The 19,203-nt window shown below is 36.6% G+C and overlaps 1 protein-coding gene across 1 annotated transcript in view; it reads left to right on the forward strand.

The window, feature by feature from the left end:
• NAALADL2 (N-acetylated alpha-linked acidic dipeptidase like 2) overlaps nucleotides 1–19,203 on the forward strand; it is a 358,090-nt gene that overhangs the window by 331,938 nt on the left and 6,949 nt on the right. The window contains exon 13 of the mRNA XM_062582696.1: nucleotides 6,138–6,336. Within this exon, the coding sequence (XP_062438680.1) occupies nucleotides 6,138–6,336 (199 nt within the window). The remainder of the gene's footprint in view (nucleotides 1–6,137; nucleotides 6,337–19,203) is intronic.

Genomic DNA, 19,203 nt, shown 5'->3' on the forward strand with positions numbered 1-19,203 from the left:
TTACTGCATGATCTTCAGCAAATCGTAACTTTTTGCGTGCTAGTATGACAGTTATTCGTAGCTATTTACACACAGGGATTTTATATGGCTTAATGTTTTAAGTACTTTGAAAATTTAGAATGGAAAGTGTAGTAGTAGCACAAAATAGTATCTTACAGTATCTATCTGCTAGGATGTGTCTGATCACAGATGTGATTTTTATTTATTAGATTTGTAAATAGGTGACAGTTAAAAAGATTATTCTCCTTTACTACAAGCTACAGTTGTGCAGTGTTTGTGCCTTTAATACATTTAAAGTCAAGATACACTGCAACTTGAATCAAATACAAGAATATCTTGCTAAGCCTTGCATACTATAAAAACTCAATTTATCTTCTGAGATCTGGAGCAGACAAGACATCAAATCCAGTATGTGAATGATACAAATGGTTGCGTTACCTGTAAGCATTTTTATTCAAAACATATTCATATTGTCAGCTGAATGCTTTTAGCTCTGTGCAGATTGGACTTCCTCCTTGGAGTCTATCTTGCATGGAATTGAGCCTCATTAAAATTTAGTGTTTTACAGCAAGCTCAGGGGATTGATGACAGAGGTGTTAAAGCATCTCGTTATGGATCAAAAGCCTCTCTCTAGCTTTGCACCTGACTGACTCAGCAATAACAAGTTCAACATGCAGTTTGCAAAGAGAAAGGTAACCAGCTGTGATGCTAGCCATGTCTGTCACTTAGCTGCTGTTAGCTACAGAAGCTGACACGGTTTCATTATTAAAACTCGACCCAAGTAGGCACTGCGGACTTTCCAAAATGGCTCTGTTGCCCCAGCCTTAGGTTGTCGTTGAAGTAGCACCAGGCCCTTGTGTTAAGATTCCCAAGTCATGGATTTCGTCACAGGTCGGTGAAGCTGCTGAACAAATTAGATAAGCTCCAGCCATGATTTAGAGCTCTTCTGTTTCCTCAGTGCCAGTTGGATTTATATTCCCATCAGTTAGGCCCTTTCTTCTCCCCAGAGCGGATTCAAGTTTTACAGATGTTACAGTAGCTAAAGTACTTGTGATAGCAGGCAATGTTAGTGGAAGTTAACAAATATTCTGTTTTATGATAAGCGGTTTCTGTGAAGGTTTGCATGATTTTCCAAAGCCCTGGCTCAACCTGTGCATTTCAAAACATCAGTCTGAACTTTCAGTTCTTAAATCAACGCAGAAATATGACATATTTTTGTCATTTGTTTGATGGCCTCAAACTCATTGCCTACAGCTATCTGCTAGTCTTCAGCTTGGGATCATTTTTACTTGACCATATTTCTTGGGGGGTGTATGGTGCTTTTCAGAATTACTTCTGCAGCTGTCTGTAATGTTCAGTGAGTTTCCCTCTCATTGTCTCCGCTCATAATTCTTGACTCCTGTAAAGGTGAAAAATTCAGCAGTTACTTATCATACAAGACCATAATGATGAAAATACCTACTTTTTCAGGAGACTGACATCTCTTCAGTGTCCTTTCAAGGATATTATGTATTAGTACTGGCAAACCTTCCATCAAGCCTTAAAGCAACATAGAAAAATACATTTGCCATGGATAAAGCATTTGGTACTGAAGAGTAAGTATAGGCACCTGTTCTGTATCAGTGGCCTATGTATGGTTCATGAGCTCTGTACTGTGGCATCAATAACTTCTTCTATATTGGCATGCATTATAATAGGGTACAGCATGTCTTTTTAGCAGCATGACAGCCTCTCTGAAAAGAGGCTTGTTGTAGCAACAACAAATTGGTTTGCTTTGGCCGGTAGTAATCAGGGCAGCAAAATTCAAGCTGATGGCAACATATTCGTTGCGCTGAGGAGATCTGTGGATTTGTGTTTCTGCCTCCTTTAGGGTACAAAGCTTTCACATTCAGATTTTCCACTGCCAGGGCTGATCGTCCCAGTTTTGCACAGCATGAAAAATCCTCCTAGTGAATATGACAACACACTCTAGCCAATCTTGATTGCCCAAGGTAATCCAAACCTGAAGCAATTTTTCCTCTCGCTCACACACAAACGCATGTTCACACACATTTGTGGAAAGTGAGTGCCATGCCTTAAACTCCTGATTTTTCAGTGCCCAGTCGTTCATCTTTAAGTATGCCTGGGCAAGTACATTGATACCAGAAGGCACAAACATGATTTAAAAATGTTAAATCTCTAGTATTACCTTTCATAAGAGTTACATAGGGAAAGGCTATTGTATTCAATCCATTTGTAAAAATAAGAATCTATTTGATGTACCTTGTTTTCGAATAAAAAACAGTTAAATTTAGCAAATGTAATGAAATTCAACACTATAATTCAGCGATCAACAGCATACAGGCTCTTGAGTCACTTGTGCTTGCAATTTTATTTATTTAACAACTAAACAAATAGCTCAGATGATTCATCATGATTCATACGGGGGAAAGGACAAAGAATAGAAAATACAATAAAGTGGGATGGTTTTCTCTTGAGTGAAGTAACACTTGCAATTTTTTCTTTTGTCTACAGAGATGTCACAAGATGTTTAAGGCATTATTAGTTAATGCATCTTTTTCTTTGAAAACCATTTGCCCTTCCACTCCCAGCTTCTTAATTTGTGCAAAGCATAAATTGCACTTGGCAGTGAAGTTCAGTGTGTTGTGATTTAAAAAACTGCCCTTAAAGCTATGTCCTTAGTTCTCTGTGATAGTCTTAGACAGTTCCAGGTTTTGTAGTGAAGTATTTAAAAAAGAGTCTGTGTGGTTGTAATGAGCGCAGTTTTAGAGAGTGATGTAAGCAGTGCTTTTCCTTATGACTGTAAAATAAAATGTATGGGTTTAGGGGCAAAATGCCTCCTATGGAGAAGCACTGGGAGCATGTATTGACTTTTTATATTTAAAAGAGTGGTCTAAATGGCTTCATTTCCAAATACAGAATGGTGCATTTTCACTTTACCTCACCTTTCCTGTTGAAAAGGCATAGCTGACATTTACAATTGCTTATATCATAGTTGGAATAAAACTTATAAATATTGTATGAGACTTGGAATATGAAATGCTCCATTGAAACTAAAACAGTCTTTTTAATAGGGTGAATTTTAAAATTTCGGTACTAACACAAGTCCCAGGGTAAGGTATGCACAGTACCTTGTATATGCACGAAAATTGTAAGAAGGTCATCAGCTGCACAGGTTATTTGCCCTGGATCATCTCATTTTCTTCATCGTGATGTGTGATTATCATATATGCTTGAGGCAGCTAAGGGATTGTTTTATTAGTTTTTACGGAGAAAACCTATTCTAGGCAAAATTTACTGTCTTGAAAATCACTCTATGCCATACTGAATAGTGAAGAGTTTGTTAAAGTTTTTTATCGAGACACCTCTGTTTCGTAGTCCCATGGCCAAACTCACTGTTAGAATGCTTTTATTAAGCAAAAGAAAAGATATGGAAAAAACAAGTAGTAGAATGTAAAATGCTGAGGAAGACTTATATTTAACAAATATTCTTAATTCCTTCCTGGCTTAATTGTAGAGAATTTTTACTGGGGAATCACCATGCAGAATTTTTGCCAGGTAATTTTCTAGCATAGGTCTAATTACTAGATGGGTCTAGCTACTATTTATCTAGTCTTAAGTGCATGTTTCCTCCAGAAGAAACGATTTTTTGCAATTCTCTTAAGAAAGAATTAGCAACCTTGAATTTGTTCTGACTTTCACTTCTTGCACCTATCTGATAGCAGATCTGCTAGGTGAGTTTGTTGGAAAGGAAATAATTGCTATCCAGCTGGGTTTTAGTCACATTGTTGGGTTGATTCAAGCATACGTTTATCAACATTAAAAATGAAATTTGTATGGAGACATCCTAGACAGAGCTATATGTTTAAAAGGCAGTATCATACAAGGCGCTGCAGCCTTAAATAAAATAAAAATCACTTAACAGTATTTTATAAATAGAATGACGCAGTAATTTTGTAAAAATGTTTCAAGAAAACAATTGTGCGAAAAATAACAAATGTTGAGTAAACCTGGGCCAAAACATGAATTTTCCTTTTCTTTTCATTTGCATCAGTAAGCAGGAGTTGGATTTTGAAGCTTATTAGCAGATAGAGATGAGTTCTAAGTAAGGAAAAGGATCTAATGAAAGAAAATTACATTATGAAGATCAGACTTCTGTTAGTCTGTAAGTTCACCGGTTAAATTACTGCACTTACAATAAGATTCTCAGTTTAATGGAACAATTAAACTGCCATTTGATCCTTTAGGATGATTAAACAAATAAGCAGAAATAAGACTTGACTTTAGATTTCTATGGATTTTTGGACACAAATCTGAAAAAACTCAGAGTTGAGTTAGCTATTGCTATTTTGCAAAGTATATTTCCAAATATGTCAAACTTACATGCTTGAAAAATCTTTTTCTAAGGCATCAACCAAACTTAAACAGATTTTTGAACTACTTCAGACTGAAATGGAAAAATACCAGGCCAGAACATCACGATACAGTGTTGCTTGTTATCCATTCTAATTAGGGAGAGGTGGACTGGTCAGAAGTCGTTTATAAAACAACCTTGTCTCAAACCAAGACTGATGTAAAACATCTTATCTCTGTTCCCAGTTCTCACAGGAAGATTTTTTATTATTTGTTGTATTTTGAAATTCGTCTTTGCAGTTCAGTAAATCGGGCAATTTCTCCCATGCCGGCCTCTGTCCCTCCACGATAATGTATTTTAGATCGTTTCGTATTGTGCTACATTGGAATGTGTTAGTCAGGTGAATGACTGGAGTGCTCAGAGGATCTGTGAACACCTTTCCCTTTGCTGAAGTGTATCCAAAAGCAAATCTCTTCTTCCATTCAGGAGGGAGAACATGTCTAGTTCAGGGGCCTACTTGAACAACTTAGTTTTTCTATTCTTGTTACATACCCTGTTGGACTCAAACTATACATACCCTGTGTATAGTTTGAGAAATAAGTTGATGCTCTCAGTTTACCATTTCTGATCTCTCCGTTTATCCATTGGACAAGGAATTTTAACACACATTTAACTTGTGTCTTAAACTGCCTGTTGAGGTTAATGATCCCCATCAGTAAGATACCAAACAACTTTAAAAACTGGATGATTTGTTTTAATTAAATCATCATTTTAAAGCTTTAGGGATATTTGAATTTTCCTTAATAGGCAAAGTGAATCCTGGTCTTAAAGACCACGTGACAATTTTCCATTCTGGATTTTTTTTTTTTTTTTTTTGATGACTTTGCATCAGATTCAGACTCCATTTTCTTTCTCCATGTGCTGACATAAATTTGACAATCTATGCACGCATTGGGAGAGGAGAGCACGCTGTTCCCCTGCACTACAGGTGGGTATATACTGCACACTGAATAGGCTCCAATTTATGCATTATGTATTTCTTTCTGGACTGTAAATCAAGAAATGTCTAAATAGTAGTGTGCTTCAAAGTGCTCTAAGTTTTATTGTTTTGGTGTCTGTGTAGGATTATGAACATAGTAATAGTTAACGATGATTTTGAAAATACTGACTGACTTAGAATACGTGTTTGGATATAAACTGAAGCGTTCATTGGCTCATTGGTGTGTGATTTACATGATTATCTGTTAAATTAGAAGGAGCAATTTCAGATCTTCTACAAGTGCTGTTAACCCCTAGGATTCTAAAATGATGGACAAAATTCAATTAAACTGTGCATATTGGGATTTTCTATGCACCGGTCGTTATTGAATCTGAACACAAGCCCCTTTCCTGCTTTAAAACTTGGGAGCAATAGTGTCAGAAAGCACCGAATAAGTACTGTCTCAGAAGCAGACTCTGTGGTTACTGATATTTAACCATAACTTCCTGTACAACTCTTTTTTCAATGGTAGATTCCAAGTAGGTTCCAAAGGAATTCCACATAGTTTATGAGATTCTTAAATATCACAGCAGAAATTAATCCTCTGTAAAAAAAAGGTATCAGAATGTATGCACCATGATCTGTGTCTTTCCTTGATCCATTACATGATTCTTACAAGGGAAAATAGGGCCCAGGCTTTAATTGCACTATTTTGTAAGTAAGAGTATTATTTTGTAAGTAAGAGTAACAAGTGGTGTTCTCCGATTCACTTGTTGGTAACTCTCTTTCTCCTTTTGTTCCTAGGTGATCAGGTAGACACTCATCAGTTGCTTGCAGTGGCATCACGTCTGAGGGACACTGCAGAACTGTTCCAATCAGATGAGATGCGTCCAGCTAATGACCCCAAGGAGAGAGCACCTATCAGAGTCAGGATGCTCAACGATGTGCTGCAAAGCTTGGAGAAAAGCTTTATTGTTCGACAAGCTCCTCCAGGACTTTACAGGTATGGTGTTCCAACATGTTTTTTCATTCACCTACTTAAGCTAAAATCTCCTGCTGCTTGATTTACAAAACTGTCATGCTCTCTTGAAAATACAACAGTGAGAATCCAAGATTAAAGCTATTTTTTTTCCTATTTCATCCTTTCAGCAGGAAATATAAATTTGTTACAATACTGGAGATCATTATGATGCTGCAGTGTAGCACTTCTCTCATGACATCACTGCTAACAAGATGTACTATATGATGGCAGCTCATGCAGCAGGAAAGATATGTATGTTAGTACAGTAAGCTTTCAAAAGAAGAAAATATTTTGAAGTCTAAGAGTACTTGACGAGCTCCACCTACATTTTATTAAAATCTCTTTGCATATTGTTGAAGACTTGGAGTTGCACAAGATCCTATGTGCCATTCTTTAACAAATTCAATTATATAGCAGTGTTCTTTGGAGCTTTTTAGTCAAGTAAGGGTAGTACAATGAAGAGAATGGTAGGGCCTTAGTCAGTCACCATTCATAACATCCTCTGAAGTTCAAGTTATTCTTTAATATGTATTCAGCAGTTTTGCCCAAATTGATTTTAAAATGCCATGATCACTTCATCTTTTACTTTCTGAGAAAGAAATCTGCAGGTCTGTATCTCTCCCCATAGATCCCTCTACAAAAAACTTTTGGTAATCAGTAGCTTCACAAAAGTGTTAAAAGAAAGAATAGGCCAATTCTGCACAGCATAATGCCTGGCCCTGCGACTGCGTGACATAAATAATAGAGCGTATGTATTTGCTTGAGTACAGTCTCTGGAAGATTGTATTGCAGCCCATCAATGTAGTGTTTTATAGCATGACCCCATGGATCTGTGTTGCATGCTGTCGTCCATAGAATGAGGGCATGCAGATTATTTGAGGTTACTGGGCCTATTGGGATAGTTTTGAAGGACTCTGCAGCCGTATGAAGCCACTGTGTGATCTGTACCACCTGTTAGGAGGGATCCTCAGGTAGAACTGTCCCTAAAGCCATAGGCAGGTTTTCCTTTAAGGAGAACCGGTGGGATAACTCAAAAAATTAGTTTGAAAGTGAACTAGCTTAAATATACAGTAGACGGTCAGGGGACCAGGGCCCTAGAGTGAATGAGGGATCAGCATTACTAAGTACTGTAGATGTACCTACTGACAGAGTTAACTGAAGAGGTAAATGCTTTCTGGCAGCTAGTGGAAAAACACTGTCAAATGTCTTGACTAAACTGCTACAAGCTGTTGTTTCAATTGGGTCCAAAATAGATGGAAGAGAGATTTTGGAAGAAAAGTAGAAAGGGATGGCATTGGGAGGAAGAGATTTTTTCAAGCATTAGATGTGGTCTAACTAAAACAGAAGACTGAAAAAGGTACATATGGTGAATCCTACAGAGTCATTGAATAAATACCTAGGGCTATAATAAAGAAAATACAGTAAAATTTTGAGAGAGATTAATTTATTTTATTCCTTCTATGATTGAATTTATAATACAAAGAAATAGAGAAAAGTGGGATTAAGTGAAGTCTAATATTCCAGATTTAGCAGTGGCTGTTTTGCTTCTTTGAACTGGTATGGTGTTGCAAAGGACTGATGACGCTGCTGAATATGATGTGACAGTGTCTCATCACAACAACACATTGCTGAATTTGGCCTAGTATATGCACTTGTTCTTTATTTGCAAAAATAATATGTTACCAAAACTCGGGATTCCAATGCAAAGATACAAAGGACCCCTAATATTTCAGTTTTTGCATTAATTGTCGTGTTCTTTACTCATCAAGATGTAATTGCTAGATATGCAGGTATAACGTAAATTAAATTTTTCACCTTTCTACTCTCAGCTGTACTTCAGCACAGAGTGCAATATTCCCACTGGCAAAGTAAATAGTGTGGAGGTAAAAGTTCTGTATTTTTTCCCCATCTTTATTTCGTTAATTTGATGCAAAGTATAACTGTAACCATGAAGATACTTCACAGTTTGTGGCAGCACATTGGATTTGGCTTTACTTGGAAGTATTCTACCTAACATCAGCTGTGCATGTAACAACAGTAAAGTACACCTTCTGTATCGCCTTTCAGATACTTATTTAGAATGAATGTATTCTTCCCCCATAGCTTTTGTCTCCTTACTTAGCATACTGTGCAAATGGATTTTAGTCCTGTGTGTTTGATACCGCTCCTGCTAATGTGCTCGTGTACCTGTCTCCTAACGTTGAAGGAACCTCAGCCAGCTTGTTATAGCTACTCCGCAGGTGACTCCCTCCCCTTTCACTCCCACCCCAAATAAGACCATGTAGAGCTCTGTATTTATGAAGCTAGCATTTAAAAAAGCATGTTTCGATAACTTTTAATTATATTGTTTACTGCAGTACAGACATAGCTGGTAGTTAGAATAGGGGTGTATCTACAAAGGGAGACATGATAATAGTATACCTGTTCTATCTTAACCTTCAAAATTGCTTTGCTGATGCTCAGAGGAGAAACACTTCAAGAATTATGGTTATTCCATCTCCTTGCAAAAGTACTAAAACTCAGGTTGATGCATCTTTGCTGATATTGCCATACTTATTGGATAGATTATGCTACCACTTGCTGTGGAAAACTCTTGTTTGTAGGTACTGCTGAGAGACCCAAACTAACCTTTAGATCTTTGAAAAACTCTGATGCAAGGGTTATTCATTTGGAAACTCAGAATATGTTATCTTGAGTCAAGGAGATGTAACAGCATGGAACTTATTTTATTGTGTCATTTTTCAGAGTAGAAACTACTCTGGGACAAGAGGTAGCCGTATAACTGAGGTAGGTTTCTCACTGAGCTAACAGTAGTGTAAATATGCACCCTTCACTCTTCTAAAGCCATCTAATGTGACTAGAGCATCATAGAGAGAGGTGTGAACAACAGTTATGACAGTGATTGCAATGCAGAGTAGAGTTGTGCAAGTTAGCTTTAAATTACGTTAGTATTCTTGGAGCTCCAGCCAATTTACTGTGCCAAGGTATGTAATTGTAGCGTGGGTACACCTTTAATGTAAATAGAAGCAAGGACAGTTGAAAGATTTCTGATTTCTTTTCCTGCCATTAACAATCTTCAATGCAGTTTTGCTGTTTGGAAAAATTGATCTAACAATATATCCTTATTTGGGTTATTCTCACATTTCAGGAATTGGAAGTCCTGTGAAGCATTAATTGATGTAATTGTATAAACGTATTTTGTGTTCTGAAGCTGTAATTGAATAGTATCACTGGAAAACTAGAAGTACTTGAAAAATCTGACATACTTTTTTGCTTGGGTAACTTTAAACTTAGAAAAGGCATTTCTTTTTGTAATTTGATAAAGAAAAAAAAAAAAACTTACAGCTGGGACCTTGTACGCCATGTTTCAGCCCAGTGGGAAAATTGATGGGCAAGTTATAAACCCCTGAAATAGTGGTTTGTAATGGAAATGCTGGCAGCCCTTTAACTATACCAGCGCAGGCAGTGCAGCAATAAATACTATACTTCATCTGTAAACAGAAATTTAGGATGCAGTTTGCAGCCTTGACCTTCAGGCTCCAACTGTGTTTAGATCATTAAGATTCCATAAATACTGTTATTTACAGCCTTCTGAAGGAAGAATTTGTGTGCACAGTAAAGCACGTATTCTTCATGAAAAAATGATTGCTTCCTGTATACCCATTTGGGCTCATATTCTCAACCTCAATCAAAGTACTTGACAAAATTTGCTGAAATTTAGACATCATTTTTAGGCTTGTGCTTGTCCTGATTCGCAACTCTTTCGATCTATACTATGTTTTCTCTTCTAGGAGTTGAATTAAAAAGAAAGGTGATTTTTTTGCTTTATTGAGAGAGGTAGGTTGCAACCTGCTTGTGCCTGTCCACTAAAAGGGGAGTAATGCATCGTTTCTATATCTCATTTTTATGGTTTGTAAGCTCGCTGATATAGCTGTAGTCTCTTACTGCGTATATGTGCTTAATGCAATAGAACCGTCTTTGCAGCCAGTGCAGTAAGGCATTATTCTGTCATGACTGATACATTATTCATCGATAAGGAGCGATGAAATAATTCAGAGTTACCAAATAGAGTTCAAACTTCTTTGACTTCTGATAATTATGTTAGGATATCCTTACTAAATTTAAGTAATGGTGATTGACGTTGACAGGTTGTTCAGTATAGTGTAAGTAAACACTGTGGTTCAGGTAATTATCCTTCTTATCTGAACTTTGTGACATTGAACTGAAAATTTCACAAGAACATATTTTGCCCATGATTTTCTATTTCCAGCTGAACTGGAAATAGACAAGTGCACCTTTCATCAGCATATTTTAGTCTAATCCAGAAACTGTACAGAATGAAAAATGATAGTTTGAGGATTGTTATCCTGCTTTGCGAAGGTTAATTTCAAGCTTGATTTGAGGTTATGATTCTGAATTTTATTGTGTCTTAAGAATATATCTTGATTCCCAATGGTAACCCTGAGTAGACCTTCTGTTTTCAATATATACATTTAAGAATAAAATAGGATAGCTTTTGGTTACTTTTCATTAATCTTCCTTTGTTTCTCATTACAGTTAGCATAATATTGAAAATTTTGTGATTGATATTTAGTCATTTTTGATAGCATGATCAGTAAAGGTGTTGTGTATATTTGTTTCTTTGAGCTGTCTATTCTCTCTTTCTATTTATAGAATCTTTATTCGTGTTAAATATTTCTGTCCTCTATATTTTGTGATACTCATATTTTGATATCAGTATTAATAACTATAGATTCCACTGGAGTGGTATGGAGAAAGGAAGGATAAGAACAGAGGTTGCATTACATTAGGCACTTTGTGAACACAGAATAAAAAAGTTGATCACAAACATATTGTCCTCTCAGTAAGATGGTCAACCTCAGCAGTAATATAACATAATTCCATAAATGCTGATAAATATTAAAAAAAACCAAACTTACCTTCATCGGTATTCATTAAAGCACATGTGTTTTCCTGCCAATGGCAGGAGAAGATATTTCATATCTGTAGTCTAAACAAAAGATATTTCAGCCAAAACAAACATGGATCAAATCAAAGATGGAGGGCAATTTCCCTACAGTGAAAGCAGCTTGTCTAATAAGATCAAGGAAGTACTAGCTGACACCTGTTATGGTACTGATTAACTAAATCTCTGCATGGCTTCTGTGATAGGACAACAAAATTAATTTCTGTAAGTGAATGTCGATACGTTAGGTAATCAGGCAAAAGCGTCCGTGTCAAGTGGTGCATCTCCTCTTTGTTTTGTGAACATCGTTGTCCTCTGCTAATCTTGAGGACTGTCTCTGAAAGGCTGATGTTACGCTTTTGCATCTCTCTACAAAAATACCCACCAAAGCATTAATATTGCTATCACAGATAACAAGACAAGCAAGCGTCTTCGTGGTTTTTCTAAATGTTGAGCTGAAATCTTACATAAGTCTACTTCTGTAGACCGTTCCTCCTGTTCCTACTGTATTTTACACTGTTTCTTACCTTTTACTGATCACCACAGCCTCTAACAACTTGTTAGCCTCATTTCTCTGCCAAGTCTGCGTGTATACCTTTTAGGTATTCTTATAGAGAGCTTATATCTTTTTGTTGAAAGGCCTAACGCTCCAGTGGCATTATAAAAATGAATAATACTACTACAAAGAAATGCAGTAATAGAGAGAGCTTTCGTGGAGCATCAGTTAGAGCACATGCGGTGCAGAAAACGATGTCTTCTCTTTCTGGATGCATTTGATTTCGTCTGGTCTGTGTCTACAACTCAACATGATTTTGATATTAGATGGATGTAGATTTTCCTCGAACACACAGTGGTGCTTCCGCCAAGATTTCCAAATGTAAACAAGTCACTGAAAACACAGTTTGTATCTTCAGTCTTTAAAGGTAGAGAGCAAAAAAGGCATACAAGGGCCTGTCACTTCTGCTCCAGTTAAAATATAGTTTATATTCTTGCTAGACCATTCCTTAAAGAACAGGTATCTTGTGACTGACTGTTCTCTTAACAATTTTATATAAGATTCAAAGCCAACCTGTGTAAAGTCTCTTATTGCAGAGATTCATTCTCCATAGCCTGCCAAGTTTATCCTGTGCATTAAGGCTGTATGCATCTATCACCATTTTTTACGGAATTGTTGCAAGTGTCATTGTGCCGTGTCTGGTAGGGATAATTGACGTACTGAAATACTGTAAAGGTGAGGATAAAATAATGTGTGTTTTCAAGAAACACATCCAGCAGTTTTTCGTTGCTCATTTGTGTATGTAAAAAACTTCAATTTTTGCCTCATTTTTGCATTGATATCCAGGTATGGCATTGACATTTCAGTAGTCTAAAACGTAACAACAAATCAGTGCAATTTAATGTACTTAAAAAATACTCAGTATAAGCAACAAAAGATTGTAGGTCCTAGTCTGCCATAACGAGATGAAAGATGCTTTTAATATCATGTGAAAATGTAATTTGCTCTGTTGCTAATCTCATGACACTCAAGTGTTTATTGTTCACGAGAACAAATATTTTTCTTTCAGATTGAGTTTTGTTTTATTTATTCCTGATACCTGTACAGAGTCTAATGAATTTATTTCTATTCTGCTGATAAACTGCAACGGATTCTCATGTGTCAAAATTCACATAACTGCAGACTTTAGCTTCTAGAGATAAGTTTAAGTAATCAGAGAATCACAAAATGGTTGAGCAGGGTCACCTTGGTGACCTTGGCCAAACAAAACTGAAGCAGGGTCACATCCAGCGAGGTTCTGAATATCTCTGGAGAAGGAGAGAAATTCACAACCTCTCTGGGCAGCTTGTTCCAATGCTCTGTCACTCTCACAGAAAAGAAGTTTTTCTTCATATTCAGACAGATCTTGTTAACATGTTGTCCACCAGAACTCCCAGGTCCTTCCTCTGCAGAGCTGCTTTCCAGCAGGTCAGCCCCCTGGCTGTACTGGTGCATTGGGTTGTTCCTCCTTAGGTGCAGGGAGATCCCTCAGAGGGACGCGCTGCTCTTGAACTTGGAGGAAGCGTTGGTTGAATATTAACCAGCTCTCTTGGGCCTCCCTTCTTTCTAGGGCTCTAAAAGGAAGATTAAAGTCCTTGTTAAATATCCATGTGTAAATAAGCAGCTCATTGGATTTGCAGAGTGTAAGCATTAAAGATGCAAATATTTCTAGAGACTTGCTAATCTTGTGTAGTGACATGGATAAACATGTAATACAATGTCTTTTTTAAAAAATAGCCAAGAACTGCTACAGCACAGTGGTTCTGTCTCATATAGACTCTTTGCTGATTTAGTTTTTAATTTTGAACTCTTCATTTGTGATTTCAAATAGGATTTTTTTTCTATATATTTTCTTTACTGCAGTGTTTTAGACTGTTTGTATCTGGAAGACTTTACTACTAACCTGAACCAACCACATGCAAAAAAATTTTTCTGTTTTCTGCATTGTATTGTGTGGGTCAGAGAGCGATAAGGTGTGATGTGCTGATGTCTTAGTGTGGGAAATATTGCAACAATCTATGTAGCTCTGGCAGAAATAGCTAGTAATGTTTAGTCTCCTAATATTATCTGCCGTATGAAATTTGTGCATACGGTACCAGAATGCTGCTGGGGAGAGGGATGGAACTGTGTATGGTTTTAGAATACTTTACCTCGGATTTTGCCATTCAGTCAGAATAACTGAATTTCCTTGCTATTGGCCAGCAGTGGTTATATATCTGACTTTTCACCTTAATATTTTGTACCTCTTGAAATTTGCATCTCTCTCCTTTCTGTAGTTGTTCCACTGCTTATAAATGGAGTTGTGTAAGTGGTACTACTTTACCTTCTAACCCTTCACTAGTGTTTCTTGGCTCTGTCATCAGTAATGTGATGATTGTGTTTTCTTCTCAGATTCACTCCTCCAGGAAAGCATGGTCTCCTTTGCTCCATATGTCCACACGTGGTCTTATTGTGCCTTGTTTTGTACAGTGTAAATATATTTGTCCTTCCCAATCCATCCTTCGTACTGTTGTCCGTTTTTTCTGGCTTTACACAATGTTTTCTTCATTCCAGCATACTGTTTTGCAGCACCTACAGTATTATTAAGTTCTTGACTCATTTCTCTTTTTTCCTCAGTTTCTTGCTTTATGAAATTTAAGTTCCTATGCCACGCTTGCGGTATGGTATAAAATTCTACCACAGCTGCTTGGATGGCTGCTCCATCCTTTTCCCACTCTAATTTTCCCATTGTTTTCTTGTTTTCCACTTGTTCTACTTTCCTTTTATTTCCTCCTCCCACTCTCATGTTTGTATTTTCTCTGACCACTGCAGTTCATGCTCAGCTTTCTTCTTTCTGATACTCATTTGTCCAAATTACACATTTGTCCTACTTTGTACTACGTTCTTCCTTCGAACTTTGCAGTGTTTGTCTAGTTACAGTCTCTGGTGGTTTAAGTCAGGGATGATGACCTCAAATATTAATGACAGAAAACATGATACACAGGGTTGGTAAGACTTGCTTTTTAGTAGGTCACTTCTTGAGCGATTAAAGGCAAAAAAATCACAGGAAATATTCCAAAGATGATTATACGTAAAAAAAATGTGGGAAGGCAATGAGACATTTCAAGAGATAGGTGAACTGTGACCACTATGTACTGTCTATACATTGAAGACATTATATAATGCTTGGTAAGCCTCAGGTTGCTGCTTACTTGGAAGGTGATTTTCTCTTTGGTAGCAGAGATTGAACAGATTAGATTATTCGTTTATATGCTCCTCTAAATAGATGGCATGTATCTTGTGATCAGGATTTATAATAGCTGGTGATAATTGTATTATGAGTCAGGGTATCCACAGTTTTTACAACAAAGTCAAAAGTTATTCTTACGGTAAAACTGAATAGCCAAAAACTCAGCTGTGCAGGTTACCTCCCTTAGAAAGTAGTCTATAAGAATATAATTGCAATTCATAATGATCATAATGATAAGGATCATAATGATCCTAATGATATCTTTTCAATCCTAAAACCAGAGACAAACCTGGTAAAATTAACAACACGACAAGCAATGTTTGAATTTAACCGGATTGGTACATCTACATCTGAATACATATATATATATATATATACTTGTACATATTACAAGCCATAGAAAGTAATGATGATACCACTCCTAGTCAGATCCCAACACTCAATTTTAATAGCCTTTCTCTAGCTACCTCTAGCTTTAAAAAATGCAATGACATGTTTGATGCACTAATTTTAGTTTAAAATCATAGTTTTGTTCGGATTCATACATCCAAGTCACCAACAGAATCAGGAGTAACTGCCTTGATATAAAGTGGGTTGGGAAATATTTTACTCTCTGTCAGTGTTTTAAAGATTGTACCCAGCTGTTTCACAGGTGTGTAGAAGTAGGGCAGGGGTGGATTTTTTCTTCAGTTGAGCAGCCAGCACAAGACAAACAGGTTGCCCAGAGAGGTTGTGGAGTCTCCTTCTCTGGAGATACTCAAGGCCTGACTGGATGCAACCCTGTCTAACATGCTCTAGGTAACCCTGCTGAGCAGGGAGGTTGGACTAGATGATCTCCAGAGGTCCCTTCCAACCTTACTGATTCTATGATTCTATGAAACATAATTACATATAAGATGCTTCTTATTCCCTCAGATCGTGAAGAATACTCAAAATGGGATTTGAGGTAGTAGGAAGATGACGCAGTTGTGAATCTGCTCGTTCAGTGGTACGACATAAGGTAGCAATGAAATTAAGCTGAAACTGTGAAGAGCACAGGAAGCTTTCCCGAGATGCCCTACGTGCAGTATCCCAGAAGAGGTGTAGTTAGGAAGGTGTAGGGAGAGTTTGATTCATGATGAACCTGGAGAAACAGTCTTGCCAGTTGTGTGAGAGTTCCCTGTGCAGTGGGTCGCCTAGGAAGAGAGTCTGGCCTCACCCTCCCCAAAACTGTGGGGATAACGAAGTTATTCATTGGCTAGGCCAAATAGATACTTTCATCTGTGGACTCATTCTTTAATACTCATCTGTGTGTGGAGCAACATATTTACCCTCAGTAGTAATTACTAGTTTGATAATGTGCTTACAAATTCCTGCTGTGGTTATGATTTTTCTCGTGACTGCTAATCATGCTGACTTATGTCGTTCCTTAATACTCAGAAGAGGCAGTAATGTGAGTGTAACCCATGCTCAAAACACCTGATCCAAGTGGCAACTCAAATGGCTTCTCCTTTGGAATCACAAGTATGTATAATGACCATGAAGTTGTCTTGCGACTCACTGTTTAAAGAAAAATTGATGCATAAGAATTACTGACTTAGACATCTGCAGAGATGTAATTATGGTTGAGTTTAAAGCTTATTTAAACAGGGAACATGAAAATCTTTTCATTACACCTGCAAAAGTAGAAAAACATTATAATCAATGATTATGTCATGGCCAGAAACCTGCTTTTTCACTTCCCTGATATGAGTGGTAAATGTGGGTATATGTACCTTCGTTTATTTTTCTTGTATGTGCTGCTTCTGAATTTTCTTCCATCCTTTTAACTCAATTGATTTATACACATCTAAAGTTTTAACTGTAGCATGCATCACACACATTATGTTTTTGATATAGTGAATATTTATTATTGTGTATAATTTAATACAGCATTGAGGCCCTGAAGACAGCACTTCCTCATTTATCCAGGACATACAATGTCTCATGCTAACCAAAAATGTGCTGTAAGCATGTTTTGACCATGTGAACTATCTGGGTTTTTTTATTGACATTTATTGGAATAAGTAGCTTTATTAGATTTTTTTTTTTAATTATTTTTAGCTATTTCACACAAGTTGTTCTGCTAACCAAGAAAAGCCTCTCAGAAGGCTCTTCACTGAGCACAGTGCAGAGCTGTCACACCAATTCTTAGCAAGTCTCCTGGCTAGGATACAGTTCCCATTCAGTTTCCATTGCTGGCAGATCTTGCTCAGATTTGTGTTAAACAGATCAAGAATTTGACTGCAGAGTGAAATAGTTAATGTTTTTTTGCAGTTTTATGATGTGTTAGATTTCAAATTTACAACATTTGACAGAAACGTAATTGTTTCATACATTATTTTTGTTATAAACAGTGGAGCCTATAATACTATTTAGATGAAAGAAATACATGGTCACACATTTTTGGTAATGACAGAAAAAGGTTAGGAACGACTGATGTGCGTTTGAAATACTATCTGGAAACTTTTCTCAAACAAAATACAGGCATAAGAGGAATTCATTGGTACTAAAAGGGGCAATAGTTAATATGTAATGCTCTTTCCCACAAGATACTGCTCAGGGTGCTGTACTTGGATTTTTGGTTGCTGAAATCACTAGCAGGAAAATTGTCTTCACTGCGACAAGTGTTTAAGTATTCTATGCCTGCGTGTTGTGGAATTTAATGAAGAAATGACTTCAGACATTTCTTCAATAGACATCTGTCACATAATTAATTTTTTGTCAATAATTACCTCTTACCTTAGTGCCTCTTCTGATTTCAGCTATGATGATGTTGGTCTTGCACATTTTGTGATATGGAGTTACTTAGAATTAGTCCATACCAGAGCTGGAAATGGAGATCAAGCCACTTTATTGCATCAAACACTGGACACTGTCTAGTGCTTTGTTCAGAAATAGTATTCCTCTCTAGGAATCAGATGTTTTACATTCGTACTTCCTAAATAAAAAATCACTATGAAGCCTTCAGAACATCAGCTATGAGCCAATTTGAAATAATTTTATTAATTCACTTCCCTCAAGTCCTTCGAAATAGACCCATATCTGCTTTGAATTTGCTTTCCAGATGGGGACATCCTTAAAACAAAAATAGTTTCTTCAGCATTTATTCATCAATTATTCAGCATAAGCACATCTTCACTTGAAAAGCATTAGCATATTATAAATAAATCTAAGAGCAACGTACTCAGATTTGTTACCAACAGCTACCTCTACATTATTTTAAATTTAACAAAGTATCACTCATATTATTTCTTATCAACAAATAATATTTTTGTTTTTAACAACTTTTGTTAAATTTATAAATCACTCAAGTATGTATGCAAGTTCTAAGAAATTATGGTAAAAAATACTAGATGATTTTTATTAGCGTATTTTGAAGGAATTTATACATTTCTATAGAGTTCACATCATTCTCTGAACAGTTGCATATTGGTGTTGAAAGCTCTGTGACAAAGAATCTGATAGTGTGTTAAATTTTGGGGGAGGCATCCTGAATATCTAGGTAAGTCCACTGGATTTCTGTAAAAGCCTAGAGAAATCATGAATGATTAGTTAGAGAAATGCTCATCAACAGTTATAAACAACCACTTGTTACTTTTGAAGAACAATTGCATCCTAATCTTCCTTCTTCTTTCTGGTTCTGTTCTTTTCTGTACTGTTGAAGTTGTAGAACTGATTCTTCTTACTTACCAATCTTATTTACTCCAAAGAAAAAAAGAAGGAACTTTACTGAACTCAGCAGATTTTCAACAGAGGAAAAAATTGTGAGTTAAAAGGTAATGTTGAGGCTCAGCCCTTGCAAGCAGTCATACGCTAGAAACCAAATTTTACTCAAACTCAGTCTTCAGACTAGTTAGATTTCCTAATTCTTACTTAAGCCTGTTACAGAATCTCAGTCTTTTTATGATTAGAAACTTTAGTCTAGCTTCCAGGCTCCATTTATTCATACTTACTTTGTACGTATTCTCAGTTAAGGGCCGACATACCCTTTAACTCAAAGCTTATGTGAGATTAAAACGAAGTATTACACAGTTCTATAGATAAAGGCATAACTTAGCTTAATACCTAAAAGTAAGTAAGTAGTGACAGTTACGTGTA

Source organism: Rhea pennata, chromosome 9 (assembly GCF_028389875.1).
Source record: "Rhea pennata isolate bPtePen1 chromosome 9, bPtePen1.pri, whole genome shotgun sequence".
NCBI lineage: Eukaryota > Metazoa > Chordata > Aves > Rheiformes > Rheidae > Rhea > Rhea pennata.